Source organism: Protopterus annectens, chromosome 2.part1 (genome assembly GCF_019279795.1).
Source record: "Protopterus annectens isolate FY-2018-M chromosome 2.part1, PAN1.0, whole genome shotgun sequence".
Lineage (NCBI taxonomy): Eukaryota > Metazoa > Chordata > Ceratodontiformes > Protopteridae > Protopterus > Protopterus annectens.
The window spans coordinates 928027079-928048711 of NC_056729.1; the positions used below are offsets into that span (position 1 = coordinate 928027079).

The 21633-nt window shown below is 40.8% G+C and overlaps 1 protein-coding gene across 1 annotated transcript in view; it reads right to left on the minus strand.

The window, feature by feature from the left end:
* Positions 1–21633, minus strand: part of SRD5A3 (steroid 5 alpha-reductase 3) — a 304080-nt gene that overhangs the window by 98132 nt on the left and 184315 nt on the right. The window contains exon 4 of the mRNA XM_044062559.1: positions 21483–21614. Coding sequence (XP_043918494.1) covers positions 21483–21614 — 132 coding nt within the window. The remainder of the gene's footprint in view (positions 1–21482; positions 21615–21633) is intronic.

The following is a 21633-nucleotide window of genomic DNA, read 5'->3' on the forward strand; positions in this document are numbered from 1 at the left end:
TCCCCCGGTTCGATCCTCAGCTGGGGTGCCTTCTGTGCGGAGTCTGCATGTCCTCCCTGCGGTCGCGTGAGTTTCCTCCAGGTGCTCCGGTTTCCTACCACATCCCAAAGACATGCTGTAGGTGGATTGGACACTCTAAATTGGCCCTGGGCGTGAGTGTGTGCATGTGCCTTCTGTGGAAGGTTGGGCGCCGGGCTGGCAACAACACCGTAAAACTCCACTGCCAATCATGAGCGGACAACTGATTCGCTGTGGCGACCCCTAACTGGGAAAAGCCAAAAGAAGAAGACGACTATTAGCTCTGTGCAGTGCTGGAAACTGTTTCTGAAATTTCTAACACAGAGAAAGTAGTACTTGTAGTTATCTTTTGCCTGAGTGGCTAGTTTTACTTCCTATTGGACTTTGGTTGATTTAATCAGGACCTAGAATTATCTGGTTTAGCAAGAGTATTTTTGGCTTCTTGAGAGCTAGATTTATTTTTGTGAGCAATGAGTTTTTTTCTTTTAATATACAGCATGCTTATATTAGGGTTCTACAATTTGGATTTATTTTTGAACAGTCACACTACATATTTTTTTATTTTTAATTTTTTTGGTCCCCGCAGCAGACCTCGTGGTAGTGGCCTCGCCCTCAGTACCCCACATCCATACCAGATCTAACAGCCATATGCTACCCTCCCCCCCTGGGCTCTTCTGGTATTCCAAGGGTGTACTGGGGGCTCATCCACCTGTGCTTCTGTCTGGGGGTGGTCCTTTTACATGCCCTCACCACTTTCCTTTTCCAGCCCTCATGCTCATCAATTACATCTGAAGGCAACTTTCCTCAATGGAACATACCTTCCCTTACAGAGTGACAATGTCAAGCACCCTCCTTCCCAAGATGGGTACACCCATACTTCCTCTGCTGTGCTGTCAGGCATTTGAGATACTAAGTGAACCTGGATTAGCTGGGAAGTAGTTGGGGCTTTATCCTTCTAAACCATTTGAAATGGCTAATAATCATACTGTTTTGTTCCAAACACACTATTTACAACCATCACTGTTCATATGCAACATACTATACACAATAGTATCTTTACATGTGTTCCCCTTACACCCTTTTATTACTTGCTCTCGGTGTACTTTTTTCATCTACATGCAATTTCAATGTGTCCCTTTTTATGGTGCATTCTACCTTCAGTCAACAACCACTGGAGGCCAAAACAGCCATCATCTTATTTCTTATAGAATCGAGCACTTTTTATTTTATAATTCACAGGCATTTCTTGCACCTGTTTCAGACAAGCGAATATTTATTACATCGACTAGTATCAAATCCTTCTCAGAAAGTATGCTTTCACAATACATGCCACATAACCAGTCTTGTAATCCATCAGATAGATTCATTCCAAACAAGCAATATTTTCCAAATCTGTACATTTATGCCACAGATTACCTTTTTTACTCATTTATTTGAAAGTTTCTTGTTTTATAATCCATTACTGTGGGTTGGATAGAGACATCCATTTCAGGCACAAGCCAAGCCAAAGGCAAGACATACATGTATTTATTGTAAACAATTATAAGTAAGCTAAAGTACAACCATGGGTACAACAGATGACATATAGCATTTACACCTACATATTAAGTATATACTAAAACACAGGGAAAAGACAAGAAACTTTATCATTAGTGAAGCTGAGGTCATAAAACTGACCATAGCAGATTACAAATAGTCTGGGATGAGAAAGTGCAGTTACGCAAGTAAACCTACCATAACAGAATGTTCTTAATAGATCACAGTTGTAGAAGCCTAATATATATACGGGTTATATCACTGCCCAAGATATGACCACCAACCAGCCTCCAAAGCTTTAGGGCATCTTCCATGTGGGTCAAAAAAACACAGTCCAAACACCTTTCACATATCCAAACTGCCACTGGCTTAAGCAGTGCAGGCAGTTTGGGCACCAAAAGCTTCAGAGCTTTCTTGCTCCAAGAAGGGAGGCTACAATCCTGAAGGAACAAAGTTAGGAAATGAGCAATCAAACAACAATTACAGTGTAACTACATACACAATAGCTTGTATATATATATATATATATATATATATATATATATATATATATATATATATATATATATATATATATATATATATATATATATATATATATATATATATATATATATATAGGCCCACTTTCAAATTTTGAAATACCACAACTTCGAACCTCTAAATACCGAAGTCCAGAAAATCGAAGTTGTGGAATCTCAAGATTGCCATACAGTGCAGAATGGGAACTTCTCTTCAGTGTAGTGAGATCTCAAAGTTGGTATATTTAAGTAGCAGGGGGTGTGGGGGTGCAGAGAGGCTTGCCCCTTGCAAAAAATGTGGCTTCTGATGTTTTATTGTTTTAGATTTTGTTCTGTTTCCGAGTTTCCACCACTTCGATCTTCTGGGCTTCAGTATTTAGAAGTGGAATTTCAAACTTTGAAAGAGTGTGTGTGTGTGTGTGTGTGTATATACATATATATATATATATATATATATATATATATATATATATATATATATATATATAGCCCACCCCTTTCCAAGAAGTCACAGCTGAAACCAAAGTCCTGGTAGAATGCATTCTAACCCTTAACCCTTCCAGGAAGTATCCTCTTATCATAAACATAACAGAAAGGAGCTACATGAGGCTTGTCTACTTTGACATTGGTTGTCCTTTTTTATCTTCATAGGAGGCAAGCAGTAAAAAACAAAGTAGTATCTGAGCTGCTTGTGGACAGCAAGTATGTAATATTCTCCCTCCCTTGTTTTAGGTTCAGGGAAGAATAATGGACAGAATATAGGCATATTAATAGTCTGACAAAGTAAATTCTGAAACCACTTTAGGCATAAAAACAAACAATGAAACCACTTTAGGCATAAGGTAAACTTTAAAGCCACTTTAGGCATAAAGTAAACTCTGAAACCACTTTAGGTATAAAAGAAAGATTAGTTCTCAAAGAAAGTCTGTCCTTATGGAAAACTGGGTAGGGTTGACTCACCATAAAAGCTTGTAACTCAAGATACTCGTCTTGCAGATGTCAGAATAGTAAGTACCGCAGTTTTCCATGTTAAGAACCTCAAATCAGCAAGAGGAGCTAGTTCAGATAGAAATAACAATTTTTCAAGCGCAAAATTAAGATTCTAAGGAAAACCCATCTGTTTTCTAGGAGGATAGATGTGTAAAACCACTTTCAAAACTTGCTTGACTTGAGGATAGTAAGGAAAGGGAGGAATCTAAGGGCAGACAAGCAGATGTGGTTGAAGGAAGAACTTTGACAGAGGATTAATACAAGTCAGGGATAACAGCTCACAAAAATAATCAAGAACCAGAGGCAACTGGTCCTTAAAAGGGTCCTGGTTCTCATAATGGCACCAACTAGAAAACATTTTCCATTTACCCATATATGATTTCCTAGTAGTAGGATTTTTTGCCTTCTTTAATACCTGCTGCACTGTCCTCAGAAAAAAAAAGAAGCTTAAAAAGGTATAAAAACTCTATTATCCAGGAAGTTACATGAAGTGTTTTCTGGGTGGGTTGTATCCAATAACCCCCGTCTTAAGAGTAAATGCATTTTGTAGGGAAGTTTGTGGTAATCACCCTTGGCCAGCTGGGGAAGGGAGAGCCACTATTGCCCAGATCAAAAAAGTCACCACCACAATCTTTGGAGTCTCCCTCTGGATCTTTTGAAAACCTCTGGATACTGGGTATCACTGGAAAGGGTGCAAAAGCATACAGAAGCATTCCATCCAAAAACTGATAAAAATTAAGGTTTTCCCCTTAAGGGGATTTATCTGCCTAACAGTAAGAAGATCACCAGCCGACGGTCAAGTTCACCATGCCTGCAGAGGTTAAGCACCTTGGCAGCAAGAAAGCTCTGAAACTTTTGATGCCCACACTGCCTCTTTATATGCCTTTGCTCAGAACCATTTTTACTTCATAACAGTCTTCTCTTAAGACATCAAAACTATTCAGTGTTTCAGAATAATCCACTGCTCAAATGGTTCTGAAAACGTTTCTGTAACATCTTTAACTGATTCCTATGCAACTTTTGTTTTTTTTTTTTCTGGTGCTTGCAAGCTGTATAACAAGCCATACACTAAGCAGTAATGAAACACCCTTTTAGCTTTCAAAGTCAGTAACATTTCACTCTCTCAAAAGAACTAATATTTCCAGTACTGGCCACCATTTTAAGTTTGTTTCCACTTTCAAACACATGTGCTACCTTCACTGTTTAGGCTCTCAAAGTATGTCTGTTAGCAAAATTTCTGGAAAAAAAAAGCCCCCCCCATGCAAGGGACTTCACACTCCCTACACCTCTGTTAATTATTATAATCAAGAGATGAAACATCTTTACAAAGCTCCTTATCCTCAAGCTAAATTTTCAGATAAACTGTAGGTTTGCTGAATCAGTCACGTGGCTGTCAACAGCATGTCCTACTCCCAAAAATTGCTAGACTTGGCAATCTTAACTACAAATTAATGATAATTATAAACCACAGAAGAAAGCGATTTGGTGTGATTTAGCTGTAACAAAATGGTTTAACTTCTTTAAGTTCATCTAAAATCATTGGAACATATGTGGTTAAGACCATGGCTAAGGTCTGCAGGTATTAACTAGCCCAAGTTAGGGAAGAAAGACTTAACATGCCTAAGTTTACAGTACCACTGCAAATAGTGCATTATTTCAGTTATGAAGTACTTCACTCAGCCGAACAAGAGCCACATAAAAAGGATACAATCAATGGCCAAACAAATAATGTAGTAACAGAAGTGAAAATATAAAACAGATGATTGAAAACTTAAATATATGGTGTCATAGCTAAAATTAATTCTGAAAACATACAACTGAAGTTTAAATGGTTATAAGATATCAAGGAAAATAATCTCTTAAAAATGACAACAGTTAGCTAATACACATGAATGGAGAAGTTATACTAGATTAATAAGTTATAGGGAAAATGATTTTTCTTACAAGAGGTAAAAGTGCTAGTCAAGTGGGGAAGCAAGTTACCTTTCATTCTCAAAACTGTATGCATGAGGAACTGGGTAAAATCTCAAGAAACAGGCAAGTTTTTCATAGGTTCATAGAAGTTTTACTAGGCTAGCGGTCCTAAAGCCTTTACAAGACTAACTGTGTTAATCCCAAGTATCCCCAGTTGTTCTTTTTGGGTAGCTCACAGAATGAATTTATTAACAGAGCTGGTCTGTGATCAATACCAACTACCCCTGTCCATGAGGGGCATGGGTGCCACCCCAGGGGCAAATTTGCAGTCCCCCTTCCAAATATCTCGACTGCATCTGAACAGGTTCATAGGTAGGTACTACGCTATCGGCCCAAGGGCCTAAGCCTAGCCAACAAGGTTCCCTGGATTACGCCACCCAAGAAAGTTAATTTCCTGTGCCCCTGTCGAGCAGAGCCACAGAAGTGATCCCCGGGGTGTATTTCCTATCTCCCATCCACTCAAGATTTTTCTTGAAGAGTGCTAATGAGGAACTTTGCTTGACATAGATGGGCAGCTTGTTCCAGAGTATAGGAAGTCTCTGGGACAGGAATCTATCCCTCCAGCATGTCCTGTTTATTGTGTTGACAAGGTTTAGGTCCCTAGAGCGTGTAGCTCAGAGGGATTGGGATTTCTTTAGGTGTAGCATGTCCAACAGCTCCGGATTTACACAGCTTTATATGTTAGGCAGAGATCTCCTCGGAGTAGGCGATGTGCTACAGAGTTAAAACTGGAGTTTACTGAGACGGTCAGTGTAGGGCATCTGTTTGAAGCTAGTAATCCTTTTTGTGAGGTACTTCTGTGGCCTTTCCAGCTGCTGCAGATGTCTTGTGAGGTACATTCCAAAAGGGGCGTTGTTTTCTATAATGGGTCTAAGTGCCGAGTAGAGGGGAACAATGACCTCTTTTTTCCTGGATGAGAAACCTTTTGTGATGAGGTGTGCTACATAGAAGGATTTTCTGACTACTGTGGTGATGTGATTATGAAAGGAGAGACTACTGTCCACCTAGGTCCCAAGGTCTCTTATCACACATTCAGCGTTAAGTAGACTGCCATTTATGTGGTAGTTCATGGGTACAGAGTTTTTACCAAAGGGGATGACAATGCACTTTGTGGCATTGAGCTTGAGGCCATGCCTCTGACACCAGGCATCTGTCTCAGTAAGGACCTATTGTAGGATGTCCACATCATTTGGGGAATCAACTACAGCTCCTAGTTTGCAGTCATCTGCGAACTTCATTAGCCAGAGGCCTTCTGTGTTAGCCTGTACTTCAGAGAAGTAGATACCAAACAGGAGAGGTCCCAGGACTGAACCCTGTGGTACTCCACTTGTCACTGGTTTGAAGTCAGATTTGGAGTCTGCAACCTTTACAGTGCGAGTTCTGTTAGTGAGCCAGTTGGCAACCCATCTTGCGATGTAGGGATTTATAAATAGTTTAGTGAGTTTAGCTATAATTCCAGAATGGGGGATGGTGTTGAAAGCCTTGGCGAGGTCAAGATAGGCAGTGTGAACCACCTTACCCTCATCTACAGCTTTGGTGACTGCCTCAAAGAAGTTGGCCAGGTTCAGGAGGCATGATCTGCCTTTCACAAACCTGAACTGGGTGAGGTCCAGAGTTTGGAGGTTACCAAAGTCTTTGTTTATGAATTCCATGATGATACGTTCCATGGCCTTGCAGACCAGGCTCGTCAGGCTAATAGGGCGATAGTTTCCAAGATCAGTGGTGGCTCCCCCTTTGTGACATGGGATAACTGTTGCGGTGTGCCATTCAGTGGGCACAAAGCCTGATGTGAGACTATGATTGAACATGGTGCTTAGGTGGGGAGCCAGTTCATTCTGAAGTTCATGTAAAACGCAGCCTGGGATGTTGTCCTCTCATGGATGCTGTGTTTTTCCTTTTAAAGAGTGCAGCTTTTACCTGCATAGATGTGATTACAGGGATACTAAACACCACAATGCAAGTAAAATAAAACAAAACCACAACTGGTCACGGACTGAAAAATACTGTTTTAATAAAACTTGGTGCTTCTGCTATACAAAAGCCTTCAAAGAGTAAAACACATACAAAAAACACTCCCTTAAATAATACATTCTATTATTCACCTACAAACAATTATTTAATAATTAACCTCCAGTTACACTGTTTATTCAATCCATTTGGTTCCAGAGTATTATATTACAAAATAAAGAGTGTTTCTTTATATAATAGTTTATGTTTCATTTCACAACATTCTCCTAAAGATAGACATACCTGCTCTAAAATTGTGGCTCTCAAACCATCATCATTAGATGCATGAAAATCTTTAAAATGTGCCCTTAAGGGGCTGTCCATTTTGGTATTAATAATGTCCCTAACATGCTCCTGTATTCTTTTCTTAAAGGATCTACCCGTCTCCCCCCTCATAATATAACCCACAATCACATTTTAATAAATATATAACTTTTTCAGTATTACAATTATATGTCCCATTGGGTGAAAAATACATTCCATTTATTGCATCAAATTTTGTAACCACATATTTACAAATACATTTTATACATGCATATGTACCTGTATTAACAGCTGGTACATCATACATTATTATATTGGGTGGAATATAATCTTTATGTACTAACATGTCCAATAAATTCCTTCCTCAATTATATATTTGTACTTTATTTGAGATTATAGTAGCTAAATTTTTGTCTTTAAATAACAGTGGCCAGTATTGTTTAACCAAGTCAATTGCTTGAGACAAGACATTGTACATAGTAACACAATACACTTCCCTCATGTTATTCCTTTGTTTATTATAGTTTTTCTTTATATTATTAGTGTGACATATCAAAGGTGTTTTATTATAATATGTACATATTGCCTTACAACCAGCTTCCATAACTTTATTAATGTCATATCCCCTACCTATAAACATTTCAGCTATTCTACATCTCTCTTTATACAAATTATTTTCTTTACTACACAATTTTGTGATACATAAAATTCATTAAATGGTAGCATGGCCATCAGATGCATTGGATGGCACCTATTACCATACAAAAAGGAATTAACATTGCCAAATTTCCTGTATATAGGAGTTATTACAGGCTCACCTATTTTTCCTTTTAGAATTATGTCCAAAAAGTTTATTTCGCTACCTAGTTGAATGCCATCAAACTTCAGACCAAAATTATTAGTCTGCATATTTTGGACAACAGACTCTACATCTTTTTTGTCCCCTTTGCAAAGGAATACGAGATCATCTATGTAACGAAAATATTGTATTACATAAGTCTTAAAAAATCATTCTTGTATATCTAATCCCCTTCGAATTTGGCCATAACTAGATTAGCGTACATGGGGGCAAAAGAAGCCCCCACTGCTGTACCTGTTAATTGATGAAAAATATTTCCATTAAACTTGAAAAAATTATTTTTTAGAGAGAAGGACAATAGTTCTATTATATAATGGGACATAGGAGTATCACCCAAAAAACATAATACAGCTTCTATTCCAACTTTATGTTCAATACTAGTATATAAACTGACATCAAGACTTAACCAATACATATCTTGTTCCCAAATAGTAACTTGGATTTTTCCCAAAAAATCTTGACTGTCTTGAATGTAGGATGGTATCTGAACCACCCATGGCTTCAAATATTGATGAAAAAAACACCCAAATTTAAAAAAAAAATACTTTTCAGCAGCTACTATAGGCCTGCCACATACATTTTCAACTCTTTTATGGATCTTAGGGAGACAGTAGAAAGTACAGCTGTGTACACTTACCATAAATGTAGATGTTTGAGTGTATTCACTGTTGCAGTCATTACATTTGGGTAATCTGCTGGCAGGTTGCCCTCAGTCAGCCTGAATTCCAAAGTCTTGGGTCCTGCGTCAGTTGCTGTCTCTTCTTCCATGACGTTAGGTCATCAGGGGTATAAAACATGCAGCCAACGCCATTTTCTTTAGTTTTTCTTGACCCCGATGTCAGGTGCCCCCAAAAAGGTAGCTCAATATAAACTTTTCCTTCGTCTACAAGCAAATACACCACATAGGCTGTAGAAGATACAGAAGGAAAGATAAACTCCAGAATGACAGGGGGATGGCGGGAAGGTAACCTGGATTGCAACAGTGAATAAACTCGAACATCTACATTTATGGCAAGTGTACACAACTGTACTATGTTCTTCATGTTTCACTGTTGCAGTCATTACATTTGGGTAGAATCCCAAAGCTATGGTTGGGGGGCTGGAGCTAAACAGCATTAGGAGCGGCTATAAGTCTCTGCAGAACTGCATTGGCAAAGCCTGCTCTGGATTTAGAGTAAAGAGGCAAATGATAATGCTTTGTAAAGGTGTGAACAGAACTCCAAGTAGCAGCCTCTAGAATGTCTTTGGCTGGTACTCCTCTTAGAAAGGGTGCTGAAGTAGCTGCAGCTCTGGTGGAATGAGACCTAATGCCCTTGGACACAGGTTTACCATGGTGTAAGTAGCAGAAATGGATGCAGTGGCTTCTCTGCTTTGAAATAGCCTTGCCCTCTGATCCTGCAGTATATGTCACTAGTAATTGCTCAGTTTTCCTTAGAGCTTTAGTTCTGCTTAAGTAGAATCGTAGTTGTCTGTGCACGTCCAAGGAATGCAGAATTCTCTCCACCTTGTTCTGTGGATTTGGATAAAAGGTTGGCAGATGAATTGTTTGGTTAAGAGCCACACTGGAAATAAAGTAGTAGGATTTGTCCTCAGAGATACCCTGCCTGGGTAAAATATGATAAAAGGCTCTATAGCCATTAGGGCCTGTAGCTCAAACTCTTCTTGCTGAAGTAATTGCTAGTAGCAGAGCTGTTTTACATGATAAAAACTTTATATCAGCGGTAGCAGCTGGTTCAAATGGAGGCAGGGTGAGCTTTTCCAACACATAATTGAGGTCCCATGCAGGCAATGGTGATCTTCTAGGAGGCCTTAAATGTTTGGCTCCTCTAAGACACTGCTTTAGTAAATGATGAGAAAAGATTGGTGGCTCTGTATTGTAATGAGCCAAGATGGCAGAGGCATGGATTTTAATTGACGAGAAAGATAGGCCTTTGTCAAGCATCTCAGTTAAGTATTGCAATATCTGAAGAATATTCGGTTCTGCTGTATTTAGTTCCTTGTGCTTGATTCCAAGCACAGAATCTCTTCCATTTGTCAACATAAGATTTTCTAGTACTAGGCCTTCTGTCTTCCAAAATGACATCCATCACAGCTTTACTGAGAGGTGTTATTTGTATGACTACATGATCAGTCATGCTGCCAGGTTCAGAGTCTGTAGTTGATTGTGCAGGATCTGATTGTTTTGCTGGGACAGTAAATGTGATCTTTGAGGCAAGGTCCAAGCTGGGTATTGAGACAAGTTCCTTAGGACTGGGTACCAGTATTGGTGGGGCCAGTCCGGGGCAATTAGTATCATCTTTGATTTCTCATCTGACTTTTAGGAGGACCTTGGAGAGAAGAGGCAAAGGAGGAAAGGCGTAAACTGATAGGTTTTTCCAACTGAAGGATAGGGCGTCCACTTTCCATGCTTGTCTGTGATAAGTCCTTGTGCAGAATATTTTCAAGTGATAATTTTGAGGAGAGGCAAATAGATCTATGTCTGGGCTCCCCCATTTCTCCGTTATCATGCTGAAGACTTGTGGATTTAGTTTCCACTCATGAGGGTCCATAAGGTTTCTGCTTAAATCTGCCAGAGTGTTTAGTTTCCCTGGCAGGAATTAAGCTTGAAGATGTATTTGGTAGGTCAAAGCTGTGTTCCACAGTGCCATGGCTAATCTGCAGAGCGGGTATGAGTGTGTGCCCCCTTGCTTGTTTATATACCACATGACTGTGGTGTTGTCCGTCTTTATCAGTAGTTGTCCTGGATGAGGCAAGTCCTTGAAGGCTGTTAGGGCATTTTGAACAGCTAGCATCTCTTTCTGGTTGATATGCAGATGCATTTGTTTTGGAGACCATATGCCCTGAATGCATCTTCCTGCCATGTGGGCCCCACAGGCATAATCTGATGGGTCTGTTGTCATGGTTTGGCTGGCAGGGGATAGAGTGAATGGCCATCCCATGTTTTGGTGACATGCCTTTGCCCACCATAGAAACTCCTGTTGCAGGCAGGGAATGAGAGGAATCATTGTTTCCAGACTGTGAGAATGTTGACTCCATAAACTTTTTAGGTACCATTGAAGTTTCCTCATATGCAGTCTTGCATATGGAATCAATAATATGCATGAAGCCCAGAGCCTGCAGAATTTGTCTTGCAGAAGACTGTTTTTTTGTTGCCATCAGTTTGAAGTAAGTAGTCAGTTGCCTTTGCTGGTCTGGCGCGAGGTAAGCCATCTGGGCAGTTGTATTCAAGCTTGCACCCAGGAATGTTATCTTTTGAGAGGGTACCAGTTGTGATTTATTTTCTTTTATTGTGTACCCTAGGCATGTTAGAAGCCTTTTCACTGTTTGAATGAGACAGTCGTCCAAGTAAGGATATATTTGAATACTTCTTTGTCTGCAAAATGCAATTACTGGTGCCAGGCACTTTGTAAAGACCCTGGGCACAGTAGATAAGCCAAAGGGCAGTGCAGAGAATTGGTAATGCATTAAGCCAGCCTTGAATCTGAGGTATCTTCTGCACGATTGTCTTATTGGGACGTGCAGGTATGCCTCTTTTAGGTCTAAAGTCACCAGCCAAGCATTCTTGCTCAGCATGGGCAGAAGCTGCTGCAAAGTCAGCATTTTGAATTTTGGAATGTCCAGGTATGGGTTCAAAATCGATAAATCCAGTATTGGCTGCCAGACCTTGTCCTTTCTGGGTACCAAGAACAGTCTTGAGTAAAAACCTTGTCCTTTTTCCTGTTCTGGTACTGTCTGAATGGCCCCCATATCTATGAGGGACATAAGCTGTTTTTGTGCCTCTGCCCATTGATTTTTTGGCAGATCTGGCCAACCATTCACCATTGCCAGAGTGTGGAAATGGAATCTGTATCCCTGTGATACGATGTTTAGTACCCACTTGTCCTGGGTTACTAACTGCCAATTTTGAGCAAAAAAGTGCTAATTTTCCCCCTATGGGTGCTGCCAAAAGATAAGTGCTTGGTGAAGGCAGAAGGAAGTCATTGGGATTGCTTTCTGTAGGCTTGCACTTTATCTCCTCCAGATTTGGAGGTGGAAGCGCCCCATTGCTTTGACCTGTATGAATCATGCGCCTGGTATCTGGAACCCTTAGGGCGTCTGGATTTGCCCCTTTGAGCTCTGTCTGACACAGGAAAGGTCTAATTTTTGGTAGGCCAGTGTCTACTGAATCTTGGTGGCTGCACTTGTAAGAAATCTTTAACAGTTTGCATAGACTTAGCTTTGTCTTCCATTTTCTTTAAAACCTCTTCTGCCTTAATACCAAATGGAGAATCATGCTGTAGAGGTGCATCTAGCAATTTAGCTTTAACATGATCAGGTAAATTTTGTTCCTTTAACCAGGCATGCCTCCTAAATCACAGATCCAGTAACTGCAGCCCTGCAGGAGGCCTCTAAAGAATCAAAACCACATTGCAAAGTATGCTTTCCAACATGTTCAGCTACATGCAATAATTCCTGCAACTCTTTATTTTCTGCACATTCTGAAATCAACATAATTTTCTGTTTCAGCAATCCCATAACATGTTGTTGGTACTTAAGCATATGAAATTGACAGTTTAAGGCCCTGATTGCCATGGCTGCAGATGTATAAACCTTTTTTCCCCATCTGTCCAGTGCCCTTGAACCTCTGTCAGCGGGGGTAGGATTTTTTGCTGTTGAGGCCTTAACTCCCTTTGGACTCTGTGAAATACGTTCAGGATCAGCAGCAGGGTTTCTAAATAAAAATGTATGCGAGTCAGGGACCCTGTAATATCTGTCAGGCTTACTGGGAACTGGAGGTAAGGAGTCAGGGGAGAAGCTTGACTCCAAAAACACATCACCCACAATGTCTAAAACAGGGGGAATGGCTAAAGGCCTGTGCTAAGGGAGAAGAAGAAAATCCCCGAGCCACTTTTTTGATTCTGAAAAGTCTTGACTCTCCCAGTGAAAATGCTCCCTCAAAGTATGCAAGGTTTCTCCAAATGAATAATCCTCAGGAGGAGATGCAGAAGGAATAGACTCCTCAGCATCAGAATCCTCATAGGGAGGTATAGATAATTCCTGATCAGGAGAAGAATCAGAAGAAATAGAAACCTGATCTGAAGATTCATAATCAGTGTCTTGCCTAGGCCTCTTATCAGGAGGGGGGTGGGTACCCCTGATCAAGGTGATAAGGTCTTCAGCCATTTTGATCATCTGTTTTCTAGGCATAGAGGCCTGTGCATGTGGCTCATGCGTCAGTTTTTTAGTTTCAGAAGTTGCTTTTGTCTTTGGTTTTACAGCTGTCGTCGGTTTGATATACAAATGTTGAGGTCTGGATACACCCTCAGAAGCCGGTGCCTGCTCAGCGGCTCTGGACCCATCCGAGGGAGATACATCCGTCGGTCTGATACCTTGAGTATCTTGCGGCATGCCGGACTCCACATGGGTGTTGGTAGAGGCCTGCGAATCGAAGTTAGCGGATATCAGGGGCTGCGAAAGCACCTCCCTGAGTACCAGCGAACAGGCGACTGGCTTAGGGGAAGCTTTGTCATCGGTTTTGGATCTCGACTGCCTTTCGCTGTCCTTCTCTTTGCGTTTTTTATGTACTCCGGTAGTCGGATTGCTATCAGACATTTCCGGGTAGTTAAATCTGTTTCCAAAATGCTTTGATGCAAAAATATACAGATGCTTAATAGTGCGTTGGTTAAATCTAGCACAAAATCGACAGCCAGGCATGTTGCGATCAGGGCCTAGGCAAGAAATACAGTATAAATGGAAATCCTTATGAGGTATTTGCTTCCCACAAGTAATACAATTATTAACTTTTTCTGACATCGGTAAAAAGCAAGAAAAAGGTTTCCCCAACGGGGTACTTAGCTTTAGTGAAGACTTCGGTTCTGAGACTCAAATTCAAATATTTCAGTAGTCGGCCATCCGGCACTTGCGAAATGCTTCTGCTTCAGGCACCGCGTGGCAAGAAAGACTAAAGAAAATGGCGTCGGCTGCATGTTTTATACCCCTGACGACCTGACGTCATGGAAGAGGAGACCGCAACTGACGCAGGACTTAAGACTTTGGAATTCAGGCCATTTGAGGGCAACCTGCCAGCAGATTACCCAAATGTAATGACTGCAACAGTGAAACATGAAGAACATCGAAGCTAAACAGGTATTTTCTACTTTAAACTTTTTTTCAACATCATCCATTTTAAAATAACCCAAACGCACACCTTTATGTAAAAACTGTAAATACATTTTCATTGCATCCTCATAATGTTTCACTTCACATTTCTCATACACTTCTGTGTTATTCAAATGTACATAACACATTTCAATATACTGTTCATGATTTAATATAACAATTTTATTACCTTTGCCAGATATTTTTATGACCAACCTACGATCCATACATAACTGTTTGAGAGCCAACCACTGTTGTTTATTCAAATTATATTTGATTTTATGTCTATTCCTAGAGAATTCATAAAAAAGATTTTCTACCTGGAAATTTAATACAGACATAAAACTTACTATATTGTGATTACAATATGGAGGTATAAAATTACTAAAAGAAGGAACACCTTCAGTATTCAACAGTGAATAAGCATTGTTTAAACATTCCTCGTCAGACATGCAAGAATAAAATGAATCATTAGAATTAATATCTAACTCATTATTAGTTATATCATTATGTTAAAAAAAAAATCAGTTAAATGCAGCTTTCTACCCAGTCTAAATAATTCAGGTCTTAATACATGCAAACGCGGTAATGATGTAGGGATAAACTTTAAGCCCAAATTAAGAACAGATAAAGCACTCTCAGAAATTGGAATGGAAGAAATATTTAAAGCAAAATTATTAACATTAATACCATCTTGTTCTTTTGTTCTTATAAAAGTTTTGAAATTGTCTATCATTATATCTGTTCTGTTGATGGCCCCAGTCATTTCTGTTACGTTTCTCACCAGTTCGTTGTCTATCATCTGCGGCATCACTCCGAAAGCAGTGTGCATGTTCCAACGGCTGCTGTGCTGGTGGCAATGCTGGAAATCCTTTGTTACCTTCACTCTCTACCCCTGTTGTTGTTTCTCTCTCTTCCGAAGTAACGTAAGACACTGAGAAGAAGGTTTAGCACCGCCTCTTCCTGTACGCTCTGTAGCCTCATAGGAGCGTTTCCACAGAAACACTCTTTGAAACTTGTAATCTTTTATGTCCCGATTAATTTTGTATTTCTTTTTGTCAATTAGTTCAGATTCAAATTCTTGCAGTTTATTATTAATATCGGACAACAGTTCATTCTGTCTGGTTGCATTAACATGTTTCCCCAGCTCCGTATTCACGGCAAGCACTTCTTCTTTGATCTTTTTTTGTTTAAGTACATCACGTTATACTAGGATTTGCACGCATTCCATAGCACATTTATGAGCAGCTGAGATCCACCTAGCTCTAAAAACATTATCTTGCTCATTATTGCCATCAAATGGAGTAGTCAGACTTTTAAATGCTCTTAAGCCCCTCGGGGCTATGTTCAACTTCAGATAGCATTTTAAGCTCAAAACGTTGAAATGTGTGCTAGTCTCTTTAAACAATAATTTCTCAAGTTTGTCATTCAACTACTGCAATTCTGCAGACAACCGAACAGTACCTGTAGCACCTATGGAGGCAAAAGGATCGTCCGTTCTTTTACATCTATCTCTCTGGAACTTCTCCCAAAAATTCTCTGCAGTTTCCCTAGATAGCTGGACTCATTCACCACTCTGGGCAACATATTGGTCCATAGAACGTTGACTGTTGTCCATATTTTCCTCTCGAAACACCCGAGGAATGTTATTAGCCGGGTCCGTGGCCATGAACCAACCAAAAAATACTAAACACTATGAGACTATGACTGAACATGGTGTTTAGGTGGGGAACCAGTTAGTTCTGAAGTTCATGTAAAACGCAGCCTGGGATGTTGTCCGGTCCCATGGATGCTGTGTTTTTGGCTTTAGAGAGTGCAGCTTTTACCTGCATAGATGTGATTACAGGGACTCTGCATTCTTTCTGTATAGATATGGGCCCTTTAGGAGGTGAGAGGGGGGTAAAGTTAGCACTGAACCTATCTGTCAGGATGTTGGCAATATCAGTTGGTTCTATAATTTTTGTCCCGTTGTGCTGTAACTCAGAGCAGATCTGGGTGTTGCCATTGAGATTCTTGACATAGCTATAGAATGCTTTGTGGCTGCCCTTAGAATCAGTGGAGATTTTGTTTTTTGTAGCTAACTTTGGAGGATCTTATAAGGGATCTCAGCTTCTTACTGAGGCTGACCAGGGAGCTCCTCCACTCATGGGATTTTACTCTCTCTTGCAACAGTTTCTTCCTTCTACTGTTGTAGAGTTTGTTTATGGCAGAGGAACACCAAATCGGCTTCCTTTTTTTGGAGGATAGCGTCTTGGTTCTGTTTGGGATAGCACAATCCATGCACTCGTGCAAGTGCTTATAGACTGCATTTGTAGGATTCAGCAGTCGTAACTGTATTGTCCATCTGCATGGGTGTCATGAAGTTCGCCACTTCTGTCTTAAGAAGCATGAAGTTGGCTTTGGAGAAATTTTTTACTGTGGTTTCCTTAATGGTGGGTGGGGGCAGGATGCAGATATCTAGGGTGATTAGCTTATGGTCAGATCTGACTAATGAGGAGTTGACTTCAGGTGTGGAACACTGGTCACTCATGTTGGTAATTACTAGGTCTAGGATACTGTTGCCCCTGGTGGGGGTGTGGATAAGCTGATCCAGCGCATTGGAATTTATGAATTCCAGAAAGCGTTGAGCGAAGGAATTGGTACATGAGTAGTTTTCCCAGTTAATGGTGGGGTAGTTGAAATTACCCATTATTAGAGTGTTTGGTTGAACCCTAACATTTTCCAGTATATCAAGAAAAGAGGAGTGGGAATCCTGGGGCATGGTGGGGGATCTGTAGCAAGCTACAATTTGGATTGCAGTTTTGCCCAGAGTTAGTTGCACTTGGATAACCTCGGATGCATTATGCTGTCCAACTAGCCTGGAGGTGTGGATATCCTTAATGAATATAGACACACCTCCACATTTGGTGTTCTGGTCCAGATTAGATGGCCAAAAAGTGTGGTATGAGTTATAGCCTGGTAATGCAGGGTTGCTCTCTAGAGCCTTGAACAAGGTCTCCGTCACTGCACAAATATCGATGTTCTCCATTTTAAGGAGTGCCTCGAGTGAGTGCATTTTGAAGTTTAGACTTCTAGCATTACCCTCAGTTTTTGCTTGCCTGTTCCTGTTACGGTGGTAAATTTGTCATTTGAACCTTGCCTAAAAAGGCACTATAGGGGTGGCAAGACCGTTAGCCAGTATCTGGAATCCCAGGGACGACAGGTGCAGGTCATGTCTGGCAAAGCATCGTGGTTTGTCGACCATGTCGGCCCAGGCAGACAGATACTGGATCCCCTCAGAATGACACCAGAAGCTTAGCTAGTTGTTGAAGTCAATCATTTTGTCCTTGCACTGCGGTGTCATTCTGGGCAATGGCAGAATGCTATTCAGGGCTAGGGTCATGTCTGCCTGGGCTAGAAGATCAGAGAGCTCTTCTAGGTCTCTTTTCATATAGTGCAGGGAGGTACGTCTCAGGTCGTTCACTCCAACATGGACAATGACAGAGTCATATTTGTACTTGTTGTGGAGTGACCAGAGTGCGTGGGTTATATGGCGGATCCTGCACCTGACAAGCAGTTGACAGTAACCTTCTCCTTGTTTAGCCTGGTGAGTGGGACATCAGTGTGCCTGACTATAGAGTCACCTATTACTAGTGTTTTGGATAAGTTGTTTTGTCTTATGGGCTGTGGTTTATTGGCACATGGAGTCTGTGGGCTAGGTGTCATTTGGGGTGTGTTGGGGAATGGAGGTTGCTTGCGTTGCTGTTTTGGAGGTTTCTGTTGCTTGAGCAGATTATTATTGAGAGCCCCTGTGAATGTTTTTGCGTTTCTATGTGTGGATTTTGGTGGTGTAGGTTTAGTGGGACTAAGTGATGAGTGTGGTGTGGTGCAAGTGTTTAACTTCTCTTGACTGTCAAGTTCAGTCTTGGTTGGAGAGAGCTTTACCTCCAGTTTGGCTAGATAAGTGCATCTCTCACAGGTTGTGGTGTTGGGTGGTAGGAGGAGAAGGTTGTCTGTGTACATGAGGCAATTGCTACATTGCCCCAAGATGCCCAGATTCATCAGATAGACAGGAGAGAACACTGGGAGCTGACCCTTGTACATGCCTGAATAAAAAAATGCCTGAATAAAAAACTATTTTCCTCTAGACAAGTGAGGAAAGTGAGTATAAGAGCTGTTTTTCTCTAAGCAAGTGAGGAAGGAAAGTACAAAAACTGTTTTCCTCTAGGTAAAGAGGAAGGTTGAGTACTGTAGTAATTTGTAGCTTATTTAGTGCCAACAACAAGTTCTGAACAAGTGCCGAGCACGAATAAGCAAATTCAAGTGCTAAAACTAAGAATCTGTACCTGGATCTTGTGGTAGGTAGGCTACCTATTGCTTACCACTCCCACTGATAAGCTAGAATGCTTCCCTCCAACACAGAAAGGCTTGGGGTGCTCAGAAGCTGCTTTAATTTACATGAATAGGAAGTCTATTTCAGAGAAGCAGCAGTCTCCAGGAGACTTGTCTCCTGCATGTTCTGTCAATGTTACAAGCTAGGTTGAGATCTCTAGAGTGAGTGACTCTTGTGCCACTTGACTTGCGGATGTGCAGCATTTCCATTAGGGCAGGGTTGGAGTCTGCTCTATAGGCCAGCCACAAGTAACCTCTCAGCCACCTACACAATACAGAGTAAAGAGATAGGGCTTTCAACCTGTCCATGTAGGTCATAGTTTGGAGCCCCTGCATTTTCTTAGTGAAAAACCTCTGAGGTCTTTCCAGCTGCTGCAGGTGTCTGGTGAGGTACATGCAAAAGGGTATATTATACTCTTACTGGCCTGATGAGGGTCGAGTACAGTGGAGTTATAACATCCCTTGCCCTGGATGCTATGCCCTTGCTTATGAGGTGCAGTATGTAGAAGGCTTTCCTTACCACTGTGGAAATTTGGTAGTCAAATTTCAGATTGCTATCAGCCTGTGTTCCCAAATCTCGCACCACTGGGTTGGAATTCAGGGGGGGTGCTATCAATATTGTAATTTGAAGGGAATTTCTTTTTGCCAAAGGGAATAATAATGCTTTTTTTTCAGCATTTAGACCATGACTTTGGCAGCAATCACTTGTTTGTCTTAGCCCTTCTTGTTATATGTTGACATTACTGGGGAACTCAATGATTGCTCCCAGTTTGCAATCAGCGATCTTGGTGATCCAAAGGCTATCTTTGGCCGGGACTTCTGAGAAATAAATGCCAATCAGTAAGGGGCCCAGCAGAGACTCCTGTGGTACTCCACTGGTGACGGTTCTACTGGTGAAGGTTTAGTCACCAGTTTTGACAGAGTGTATTCTGTCCATAAGCCAACTGGCTAACAATCTAGTAATGTAAGGGTTAATCCCTATCTGGGAGAGTTTCTCCACGATGCCAGAGTGGGGAATTGTGTCGAAAGCCTTGGTAAGGTCAAGATAGGCTGTGTGCACAGTCTTAACTTTGTCCATAACTTTGGTGACGATCTCAAAAATGTCCACCAGGTTTAATAAGCATGATCTACCCTTAAAGCCAAACTGGGTTGGGTCCAACATTTGGAGGTCGACTATTTCCTTACTGATAAAGTCCATGATAATTCTTTCCATTGCTTTGCAGAGGAGGCTGGTTAGACGTATAGGTCTGTAGTTCCCAGGATCAGTTGATGCCCCCTTGTGTAGGGGGATTACTGTTGCTGTTCTGCAGGAACACAGCCAGTTCTCAAGCTATGATTAAAGAGAATGTCAAGTTAGTCTACTAGATCTTGTTTTAGATTGCTTAGTAAACAACCTCAGATATTATCTGGTCCCATTCAGGATGTGTTTTTGGCCTTGATGTGTGCAGAGCTGACCCATTCTCTAGATATACTAACCTCAGCACTGAAATAAATAGGACATGCTGGAGGGACAGATTCATAACCCAGATGCTCCCTTCACTCTGGAATAAAATCCCAGTCCAGGTTAGGCAGAGTCCCTCATTGACTCTCTTCAAGAAGAATCTTGATGAGTGGATGGGAGATCTTAGGTTTACCCCAGGTATCACTTCTGTGTCACTGTTAGACAGAGGCACAGTATACTAACCTCGAAAAAGGGCATAGCAAAATTAATTTAAAATGGGTGGTGAAAGCCAAACACACTCTGGCTAGGCTTATAAATGCCCTAGGGCAGATAGCCTAGTATGAACCTATGAACCTATATCACGCATGTTTTGGGATATGGCAGGTGGGGATTTGGGGGGGAGGGTGAAGTTTGCAATGAATCTTTCAGCTAGCAGGATGGTGATCTTATCTACAACCAGTTTGGCACATAACTGGACATTCCCTTTTAGACTTCGGACTTATGATTACCTTTGGCTAGGGATATGATTTTAGGTTTGTAATTTGTTTTAGAAGACTTTATAAGATTTCTGATTTTCTTGTTTAGGCTTAGGAGGGAACTCTTCCTCTACAGACTGTTATCCCTCTTGCTTCTGAACAACAGCTTCTTCCTCTTGTTATATAATCTGTTTATACTTGAAGTCCACCCCAGTGGCTTGTTTTTACGGGAACACTTGCTTTTGGTCCGGTTAGGTACAGCAGAGTTTATGCAGTTACTTAAGTGTTTGTACAGGGCACTTGTGTACACTTCTGCATAATGATCACTGATGTCTGCGATTTTGGGTATTATAAAGCTTTTTATACCATTGCTTAGTAGGTTGCAGTTAGCTTTGGTAATTTTTTTTATCTTTTTTTTTGCAAAACAAAGAGGTTCAGTACTGAGTACTGAAAATGGAAAATGCAAAGTGGCTGTTAAGGCTACTTTAACAATATGTCAGATACCAATGATAAAGATAAGAACATTGTGCTTTCCTCTAATTACATCTCCAACACCTTCCTCTGAGGTCATGTTTAACCCTTCTCCATCAGTCCTCTACAAAAATAAGACCCTTCGTCCTATCTTCAAATATTTCATCTTCATTTAATTTGCTTAATATAATATCAGCTCATCACTTTGTAAACTATAAAGTGCTCTGCATGATACTCTGCATCTGCATGTCTGTGTTTAGTGACACTGAAAACACAGTTTACTTATCAAAGCTGAAACATTTTATTTGCACTTTGGCTTTTCTGAGACAGAAAATGAATGTCAGATTCTCTAATGCAGTTGAATATCAAAAATGTATCACTTATCACTAAATAAGGACACAAGAGAAAGTACTTACCAGATTTGTTCTTCCTTAGATTAGCTAGAATAGCATGACATCTATACTGATGACAAAAACCCCATAGGAAGATGGCACTACCCATGATATGATTCCAACCAACTTGCTCATACAGATCACTGAGTGAGTACGCTGCAAGAAAGTGAAAGCA